At 33.0% G+C, this 10,770-nt stretch overlaps 1 protein-coding gene and 1 long non-coding RNA gene across 3 annotated transcripts; one reads left to right on the top strand and one right to left on the bottom strand.

Moving 5' to 3' along the window:
• The first annotated feature begins 583 nt into the window (after positions 1-583).
• LOC107962902 (uncharacterized) lies at positions 584-2,016 on the top strand. Of its 2 annotated transcripts, XR_001701818.2 has the most exons (3): positions 861-1,036; positions 1,312-1,661; positions 1,744-2,016. It is a non-coding gene; the product is annotated as an uncharacterized lncRNA (long non-coding RNA). The 2 variants fall into 2 exon arrangements; XR_001701817.2 differs by having other exon boundaries at positions 584-1,661.
• A 1,669-nt stretch (positions 2,017-3,685) lies between these two features.
• LOC107962903 (probable sucrose-phosphate synthase 1) lies at positions 3,686-9,503 on the bottom strand. The gene is given in 15 exon segments (XM_041115665.1): positions 3,686-4,122; positions 4,254-4,381; positions 4,477-5,400; positions 5,519-5,581; positions 5,655-5,708; positions 5,884-6,060; positions 6,160-6,291; positions 6,442-6,479; positions 6,482-6,554; positions 6,703-7,401; positions 7,531-7,594; positions 7,723-7,967; positions 8,739-8,825; positions 9,029-9,218; positions 9,394-9,503. Coding segments are annotated over 14 exon segments (3,141 nt in total). The 5' UTR covers positions 9,212-9,218; positions 9,394-9,503; the 3' UTR covers positions 3,686-3,848.
• Positions 9,504-10,770: the final 1,267 nt, after the last annotated feature.

Consider the following 10,770-nt stretch of genomic DNA (forward strand, 5'->3'; position numbering starts at 1 on the left):
TATGATAATGAAAATTTTCTCATTAGATCTACTTCATTCCCTAAAGTAAATGTAGCATTACATAATCAATCTTAAAAAGGACAAAGTTATATCTATGGTTATGGCCATGGTATTTGATAGGTTAGTATGGGTCTAATAATCACTATAACTATAATGATTATAATAATTATTTTCTCTCCTATAAAGTGGAATGATAAATTTAAATAAGAGAACAACTAAAATTCTTCAAATAACCCTTTAAAGTAAGAAAGAGAACAATGTAGAGATGCATTTGTCACAATGATATCAAAGTAAATTTGCAAACAAGGATGACTTTATCGATCTTATTAACAAATTATATTGTTTATTCATTTGTAAAAGTGAATGGAACTTATTCTCTTTATTGGCAAATAAATAAAAAGAAGATAGATAGTCCAAAATGTTGCTATATGTTCATTCTCAAAACAAAATGATCAATGATTTATACTAATTAATCATTCCTTAGAACAAATAGTATTTATATGATCTTATTGGTAAGAAATATGAGATAAATTTCTATTTATACTAATTCATTTTGATAAATTTCATCTAGAATTTCTAGAACAAAACCAAATAAAGTTAAAATTTCAAATAAGACTTATAACATAAGTGTCAAATTTGAAATTTCTTTAATATAGTTGATAAGTATTCTATATTTAAAATTTATTTAAACACTTATAAGTATATATTATAAAATAACAATAACTCCGACTGCCTTGGCAATTGATCCCTTTCTTTTAAACATTGGTTTAAAATAGCCAAAAAAATATTTTGGGACCTATTTTTTTTTTATCAAGGATTAACTGGGTGTTTATAAACTAAAAAACAAAGGTTTCAGGCTTGCTAAGACAAGCCCAAAATATCACTGTTCCATCCGTCTGTCGATAGCACTGCCCAAGAATATCTTTCTTTGCTATCTGCTTAAGAACCACATCCTCTCTCTGTCTTCTTAGTCCGGATTCCTTGCCCATTTCTCTGTTGCACCAACATTGTGACGAACCGTCTCTTCATTCTCCAGGTATGCCCTCTCGCTTCTCTTCAATGCCTCCTTCGCGATATAATGGGTTCTCGTATTCTTCATTTTCTGGATATGCTTGAACTCGATCTTCTGGAAACATGATTTCTTACTCTGGATGTCTCTGATAATCGCTCCAATAATTGAGTAATCGTTTGCTGTTGATTAACATTTCTTGATTACTGTTAGTGAATCACCCAATATTTGTATTTCCTGAAAACCCATTTCAATTAACTTAACTGCTTCTAACCCTGCATATGCTTCTGCTGCGAACGGAGATGCAATATTATTATGAAGAATCGATTTCAAGGCCAAATACTCATTCATCGTACCCCAGACCACCAGCCCTGACGCCAATTTGAAATATCTGTTATCGAACGCAGCATCAAATTGGATCTTCATAATCGGTAAGTCCTCCACAGGTCTTTGATTCTGCACCATGTTTGATAAAATCTTCTGTGCTCTAATCCCTTCGTATTCTACCATGTGGTTCTGAATTTTTTGTGCGAGGTCTTTGCCTGTGGAATGTACCCTTTTATGCAAAAGATGATTCCTTGAGTACCAAAGTAACCGTAAGGCATAACAAAAATATCCGCATTGTTCGTTTGTTCCTTGTTTGAAAACCACGGTAAGCCATTCCTAAATATTTTGGTGCATGATATTTGTGATCCAAGATAGATTTAATAACTACCAAACTTTGGTGCTTATAGGACATTGCCTGAAGATGTGATGACAATCTTCTTCCCCGTAACCACAACGAGGGCAACTAGTATTTGTCACTATTCTTCTATATCTGAGATTACCCAAAATAGGAATGTAATTCCAAGAGATGCACCAGATTATGATTGTAATCTTAGATGGTAGCTGCAGGTTCCATAACTTTCCAAAAAATTTCTTAATTTCGATCTGTAATAAATAATTACTAGAATCCAGATTAGCATTTTGTAATAATTTATAGGCACTACGAACTAAGTATTCACCAATCAGTTAGCCCCTCCAGACTTGAAAGTCTTCGTGATCTGATTTGGATAATGTGATCTGTGAAATTATGCGAGCAACTTCTAGATGAAAGGTATTACTAATCAGCTCCAGATGAAAGGTATTACTAATCAACTCTGCCCTCCATTTTCTATTCACATTATCAATAAGATCCGATACTAACTCTAACCGCATATTGTCTGAACTATTGATTTTCAGACCTCTTAAATTGTGAAGTTATTGGTTAATAAAATGTTGGCAAAAAATTTTTAGGCGTCGAAAACAATTACAAATAAATTTCACCCCTCAAATATAGATTTTTCAGTTTTCTAGTCATCAAATTATTACATTTTATATATACCAAAAAACATTTTACATATCATGAACAATAAATAATTTTTTTTATTATAAATAATCGTCTACATGAACACTTTGATATGGTTAATGTTAGAGCTCATTGAGACTTTGATAGAGTCGTGCTTCGATAAATTTCAATCCTAGAGCCCCTTAGCAGAAAATGAATTCTAATTTCATTTCTATTCTCTCCCTAAAAAATAGATAGACATTCGAAGGGAGCATTGTTCATCAGTTTTTTTAGATTTTATCAAAGCTTTTTGATACATTCAACTTTAAAAGACAATTTTTTATTATTGTGAACTCTCAAAGAAAACAATATCGATTCATTGATATTGTTCTCCTTTGATGCCCATCTGCTCTTTAAAAATTTATTAGTTGGAAATACATTTCAGATAAATGCGAATCCAAACAACTATGAAAGTCTGGTTCCATTAGATTTAAAAAGTCGATCACTCAAATAAAACAATATTAATTTGTGCTCACATGTCATACCAATGCAACCCAAAAATATAAGAGCGAGCTTACGAGTTCGCATATCATAATTAGATAACTCGAAAGCAAAAGAAAAAAAAAATTGAATTTTAAGTTAATTAAATAAATCGATTTTCTAAGTTTAAATTAAATTAAATTTTACAATTCCAATAAAAACAATAATTCAAATAACAAATTAATATAAATACTCTTTTAATTACTATTAATTTAAAAAGCAAATTAACCATTCTTAACAACAATTAAAATAATTTTCAAAAATTCAATATATTTACAATTTAAAAATTCTAAAAATATCCTAAGAATATATAAATAAATTTAAATAAATTTTTAAAATAATAATTTTAAAAAACCTAACAAGTAAATTACCACTTAATATGCTAAAATATCTTTTTATTTTGCTTTCAAAAATTTTTCAAGTATATAAAATTTTAAATTTATGTGCTTTAACATAAAATTAGTTACATTCTAATTTAACATATTTAATTTTATTTAACTCAACTCAAAATTAATTTTACTAGACTTTATTTAAAAAATTTCAAATCAAATTAAGATAATAAAATAAAACTAACTCCAATTCTTTTAGTCAATTCAAACTCAATTCTGTAACACTCACCCCTAAGCATTAAATCCAATTACCAATATCTAAATACGAATTAATTAGATGGTTAGTTGGATCTTTATATCCACTAAAAATCTGCATTTAGTAAACCCCCAAAAAATAATAATAATAAATTAATGTAACTAGAATTAGGATATCCAAGTCCTTAATCCATTAAAGCAGGCAGATTTAGATAATAAATATGAGTCAATATTTGAACCTTGAAATAAAAATGGAATTAATTTTCTTTGGTATAGTAAGGAAGACTAGGAAGTGAAGTATATAGGCTATGTATCAATATTCAAGTGTGGTTTTTATGGACAGAAGGATCCATACCTTAGAAATCAGAGAGACCGGACGTACTATTTATGACACGTCAAACCAGAACTACTATTCCTTGCTAACCTGAAGTTTTCGAAGTGATGACCGTATTTCCTCATTGCTGCATCCTTCAGCATGATGGATGTTGGGACTGTCAAATGGCAGGACATGATCTAGAGGGTACGTTCTGTTGGAGTGAAGCTTGAGAGCAGTGTTGCCAATTCCCTTCAATATGACTGTTTTATGGACACCTCTAAGCAAGCCTTCATAATCCGTGTCTCCACATTCTCCGGCAAACACAACAATGCCTGATAACTCCATGCCCCAACGAATATATAGGTACCTAGAGCAGACCAAGTCGTATTTTATATATATTTAAGTGCTTGAATCAATTCAATACCTAATGAGTTGTCTTAAACATGATCGATGAAATATGACGACAGAAATGAAAAAGCACAACTTCTGCCAGAATACCTTAAAGCTTGAGCCCGAGATGCCAAAACAGGAATAACATTCAATGTGGTGCCATTTTGACAGTAGATAACATTGCATCTAAGAGCTTGGATTCTCATCAACTTTCGAAGCTCCTTAACTGGGGGAATCTGTTAGGATGGAACAAGCATTAGAGGAGAATTCTGAGGTTAATTGAAAGTACAAAAGAACTGAAAATTAGAGAGGATAAGGTTTTATAGGTTACCGATTCAGGTTCCTTCACATCGAATGTATAGCAATGGACAGTAGATCGCGATTCATCTTCCAAGACGATTTGTCCTTTTTTCTCATTAACAGAAGTAGCCCATCGAACCAATGTTTTCCTTAAACCTTCTCCACCCCAACGGTATTCAATGTGCGATTGATAATCCAAGTCTACAGAGAAGGGAAGCCCAGTACCATCTTCCGAACTTGTTGAAGGATAGTACAAATCACCACCGCTGTTACAGATTAAAGCATCGAAATCCAATGGACTAATGCTTCCCGAGATAAGAAGGGAGTGTACCTCACATATTGACAAGGATGACGATAATATAAGCCCAATAGAATTCTCTTTTCCTGCTACGTCCATGATTGTCTTAATTATTTTAGGAATATCCGAGACTGAATCACAATCCACAGCTATCACAAAAATGTACTTCTTCGACCTCAAAACTGGAAACCTACTACCACTAACATTTTGTTCTGCTTTCTCCATTAAACTTGCCTTTTCTGTACCTCCTATAATTCCGTTGGATAACTTTAGAAAAGCATTCTCCAGGTTGCTTTTTCGATCAATAGAATCCAGAGAATTATCGAAAGTTCCAGTTCCTTCACTCTTTTCACCATCCAGTGATAGCTTTAAGTTTAAAGATAAATCTTGTATGTCTCTCAAAGAATCACTAGGTGAATTCTGTTCTGGATTTTCAAAGCCAACATTACTTCTCTGCCACTGTGGTTGCCTTGGCTTGCACATGGCTATCCGAGACAAATATGTTTTGCAGTGCTCTGGCCAAGAAAACTGATGAATATTTTTCAGTCCATTCTGTCTGCACCTCGCCCACAATTGCTTGTCTGAAACAAGTTTTAGAAGAGCATCAGCAATAGACTGCTGATCGTGGGGATCAACTAGTACACCGTTGTCAAGAACCTGCAATAAATTCATCGTCAGTACCAACGAGTATTGTTTAGAACATCAAACTTGCTCCATATTTATATATAGGCACGAGAACAGCCTTCAAGTTAATTGATAGTGATGATGAACTAACCTTGTGAATGTCAACTGGACCCCCGTTTTTTGTGGCAACAATAGGCAAACCATATGCTGCTGCCTGTTTACAGAATAGCTTATAATGTCAAAATCTGACGTAGAAAAAGTATAGGTATAGCAGACAACTTAAGTACCTCGATCAAAGTAAGCCCAAATGGCTCGATAAATGCCGGATTAATAAAAACACCCTGTAAAAGAAAAAGAAAAAAGAGTTGATAATATATTACAAGTAGAATAATATGACAACCATTCCATCATCCAGAAGTCAAAATTTTTTTACATCCAAATAAAAGATCCACTCTCCCACTGAAAAGAAAGAAGATTATAATTTCTTAAATAAAAAATTTAATTCATCAGCTGTACCTTCGTTTTTGCTGCTAGCCCGTAAATATCAGGAACTTCATACTGCTTGTGGTGCTTGGGATATGCTACTTGGCCATACAAATCATACTTGTCAATCAGTTTAAGAATCGAGAGAAGCACAGTTGCATTTGTGCCAGACATTTCATCAATATTATCACGGTTTTCCATTATTAATGTCTGCAACAGCCAGAGACGTGAGATCATTGGGATAAAACTAACATATAAGAAAACTAGATTGACAGTGTCATCAAGTTCAGCTCAAATTCATGGACATACAAGATTAGCAAGCTCCCTTAAAGGTCGGCACTCTCCAAATGCTTTGACTAAAGTTGTAATATTCTTTTTAGGGTCCGGCCGAGCAAGGGCAAGAATCATCGGTTTGCGTGGGTTTGTAAAGAAACGCATTACCTGCATACAATATCTATTATCAGATCACTGCTCCAATAACAATCTGCTATAAAATGTTATCAGAGTTTTAACAATCAAAAGAAAGGTCAGTAAAGTGAAGAATCAGGCAATTATTAAAGAAAAGTTTAAACAAAAAAGTATAGTTATAACCTCGGACCAAATTGATGGGTCAGGAGTAGGATCTTCTTATTCCTTTCTGTATCCCCATCCATGTCTCCTTCATGTGGAACAATATGATGAAACTCCATTCCAGGAGGAATTACCTAGATATTATTGTAGCAACATAAGCACAAACAAAGCTAATAAGAGAAAGAACAATGAAAATTAACACTTTAACAGCAACAGACATACTGTGCGAAGAAGTATTGTAGGCAAGAATAACAAACAAAAAATTGATATCTTGTTACTTACAACCATACGGGGCATAAACCTCCCATGGCAGTTGACACCCCTTTTGATCCTTGCTCTAAGTTTGCGCTCCAGTACTTGATCAAAGCCATCATAAAGGCGCCACTGCTCTTCTATCTCCTGTCTAGTGCTGGTTATAACAATTTCAGAGCTATCAAGAGATAACTCCTCAGCCTCAATCTGCCGCATGATTTTGTAAGTCGTATTTATTTCGTCTCTCGATTGTCGACCCTGTTTCAATATCTGTTCTAGCTTATCTCTACCAAGTGAGTGGCCAGTGAAAAGCATTGGCACATTTAGAGCCCCAGAAAGAAGAGTTGCAGAATCACCCGCATCTGCATAATGTCCATGAATAGCAACTGGCCAGATTGGTTGCCTACCGCCAATTTGCTCACCTAGGACTTTGGACATCTGTCGGATGTGACTAAGTGCACAATCAACAAACTCAGGAATATGAGGCCAAAGTTGTTCTTTGGGTATATATTTATCTTTTGGACCGAAGGGGATACGAATAATATAAGCACCACTGCTCTCACCAAGCTCCTGCATTGAGCTCTCTGTAGTTCTTGGCGTAAGCATCTCTGTTGGTTCAGCATAACTCCAATCAACATCTGGAGCTGACACTTGTCTTGTCAGCAAATCAACCCGATAAACTCCTGGCATTGTGCCCAAGGCCCTAGCAAGTTCTACTACATACTTGACCTGTGTACAGCACAACAAATTCAAATTTTCCCAATGTGCAATAGGGTAATTGATCATCTTTGAAGCATATAGAACACACTCAAGATACAGACCACATTGACAGGATTAAAAAATGTGGGAAAAGAATACCTGGCCACCTGTATCAGAATCACGACCAAGCTCCATGTTTTCACCCCTTATCAAACCATGAAGACTGCAGGAAGACAGCTGGTTAGAAAGAACTACATTACATCATAAATGTCTGAACAAAGCGCACCTTGAAAATATGAATCACTAAACAACGGCTGTAACAAGTCAGCATATTAGAAGTGCAGGTCATGCCTTATCAAAACAATATAGAGCTTCTTTTCTTTGATCTGATTGGCCAAGTTCTCCATCAAATCAACCGAAACAATTCTACGCATTCTTCCTTGAATGCTATCGCCATGAGCTGAACCATCACCAGGAAAATCTCCTTTCTCTCCTTCTGAAAGGTCTTCAGACATTTCAGCAGTTGCCTCCCTGCGGCCTCTTTCACGTTCAAGGTGACGCTTAGCATTGCGTTGAACTTCCTCCCCCTCAAGCTGAAAAGCAGCCAAATAAGAGGAGAGCGAAAAAACATAACACAGGTAAAACAACATAGTGGTGCTGTATACAATGTTCATTACCAATCAAACCATCAAGGATAAACAGCTAAAATTTAGAATCAATACAAATTGTCCCTGGTCTAAAATAACATGTTGACATGAGTTATTCAAACAGAGTAGTTCATAAAATGCTAAAATTTAAATTTATAGCTTAATTCCAAAGAGAAATGGCTAGACATGCTGAATAGCAAGCAATTTGGTATTCAACCTAAAAATCACCAGTCAAATGAAAAACAAACAAAAAAAATCGCATTATCCTCATGGACAAGCAACTTTACTACCGTTGTTGACTTGTTGTGAAGGTCATCAGAGTTGACCCAAAAACAACATTGTGATGTCCCAAAAACAACACAAATAAGAAATAAAAGAAAATAAATTCACTTCTATTCTACTAACCGCTCAACACCAAATCCAACACCAATGTTGTTTGAACCAGCCGACCGGTCGGATTGGTTTAACCTGGTACGTAGCTTTGAACTGATTAAATCGTGAATCCGTACAACCAATATTTAAATTTTTTTTCATTTTTTAATCGGACCGATCCACCGGCAAACTGGTGGCCTCAACAACCGATCCGGTTTAATAAAACATTGTCCATCACAATCAAAGGAGAAGTTTCTATATTTATTTATATAAATATCAAAAGCAAAATTATATTAGATGCGAAATTCAAACCGAAATAGCATTAAAAAGAAAAGGAAAAAAAAACCGCTTCTTCTTTCGAGCCAAATTCCAAATCCTCCAGCACATATTCTCCAGTCTCGTGTTCCTCTCCTTAGGACCCCTCGTAGCAGCAGCCTAAAACCGAAAAATATATTTTAAAAAAGTATACTTAAATTAAACACTCAAAACAGTCCATTATTCAAATTGAACACAAAAAACAGAGAGACCGGAAGAATTTCGAGTATTACTATGTTTAGGAGAGAGAGAGAGAGAGAGAGAGAGAGAGAGAGAGAGAAAGAGTGAGAACAGCCAAAAAGAAGGTGAAAACGAAACCGTACTCGAATCCAAGAACGGTGGAGATCGGTCTCGTCGAAACCAGTGATAACCTCTTCCACGAAGTAAAGAGTTGGACTGAAATGACCTCTCTCCCTCAGCAACAATGACGATTTCGCTTCATCGATCCGTGGACCAACGTCCAAGATCGCTTCCAGGTAACTGTTTATCCAATCGTTTCCCGCCATTCTTTGACTGAAAAAATCCACCAAACAAATACAAAAGAATTAAAAAAATAAAAGAAACCGAAGGAACTGAATTTACAGAGTCTATGGCGGTGTAGCAAATATTTAAAAAAAATTAAATTAATGATAATAGTATCATTAGGTGCTAGAAAACGGATGATGAAAGAGCGGAAATCTATTAAAACCTGATGAGACAGTTATGGTAAATTTTCTTGTGGGTTTTGTTTTCTTTGGGTGCCAAGCGGAGCTTTTGAATTTAAATACAGGGATGAGGTTGACGCGTGTGATAGTTTTCTTGGTTAGAGGGACCAACACGTGTTACGTGATGAAGAAATAAGATATAATAACTAAATTATTAATAACTTTATATTTTAAGTAAAAAAATTATAAAATTATTATTTATTTATTCAGAAATTCTTATTTAAATTATTAAATTATTAAAATTGTTGTTTTATAATATTTTCTATTCATATTACCTACACCAATTGAAAATATTTTTTTCTACTCTCTTTAAAAAATCAATTTATATTAATAAATTAACTTAAACATCAAATTCTATAAATTAAAATTTAAATATTTTTTTTCTAATACAAGACACTTTAGAAGTATCTAAATTTACACATAATAAAAGTATCTAAATTAATTTTGACCATTATTTTAAAGAAAAAACTGTTTTGACCTTTTTTTCTTTTACCTCCTGACTACGGACGTAATTGTGTGTCAGAGTAAAGTAACATAGTTAAATTTTATTTCGATATTTAATTATTATGTAAAATATTGAAAATGAATAAGGGTTAATTCCAAAAGATGACCCAATTTATAGACTAAACTCTAAATTTATCCTAAGATTTAAAATTCTACAACTGAATCCTAATATATTAAATATTGTAGGTTTGACATTAAGTCCAAAATGGACATAATGCGGAGCGAAATTTTAACACGTGAATACCAATTTAAACATATGGAGCAATCAGGTCAATTTTACCTTTTAGGGTTTGAAATTTTAAGGATTTTCATACCATACTGTTTCTAATTGCTTCATATGTTTAAGTTAAATTGGCATCTACATCAAAATTTAAGCCATCATTAAACGCTCAAATTTACGATTAAATTAACAAAAAAATTCAATGATAATATACTTACATTTTATGAATGGGATAACTCTTAAAATTATACATAAACTATGGTTTAATGTGTAATTGTATACATGAAATTTGATTTTATGTTATTTTATACATAAAATTTTGACTTTATTTCATTCTTGTAAATTATTGACACAATTATTTATATAACGTCATTTTATTTTTATATATTGCATAAATAAATAATTATATTTAACCTATATAAAAATAAATTAATGTATTTATTTCTTTAAATGTGCATAATTAAATTAAAATTAAAGTTTCAAGTATATATTTGAATCACAAATAGAGTTTCGTATTTATAATTGTACTAAATTAAAGTTGATGTATACAATTGCGCATTAAATCAAAGTTTATATATAATTTTGAGATTTATCCCTTTATGAATTTAATTGAATTGAATTTTTTTAAAAATTTAGA

The sequence above is a fragment of the Gossypium hirsutum genome, chromosome A06 (genome assembly GCF_007990345.1).
Source record: "Gossypium hirsutum isolate 1008001.06 chromosome A06, Gossypium_hirsutum_v2.1, whole genome shotgun sequence".
Taxonomy (NCBI): Eukaryota; Viridiplantae; Streptophyta; class Magnoliopsida; order Malvales; family Malvaceae; genus Gossypium; species Gossypium hirsutum.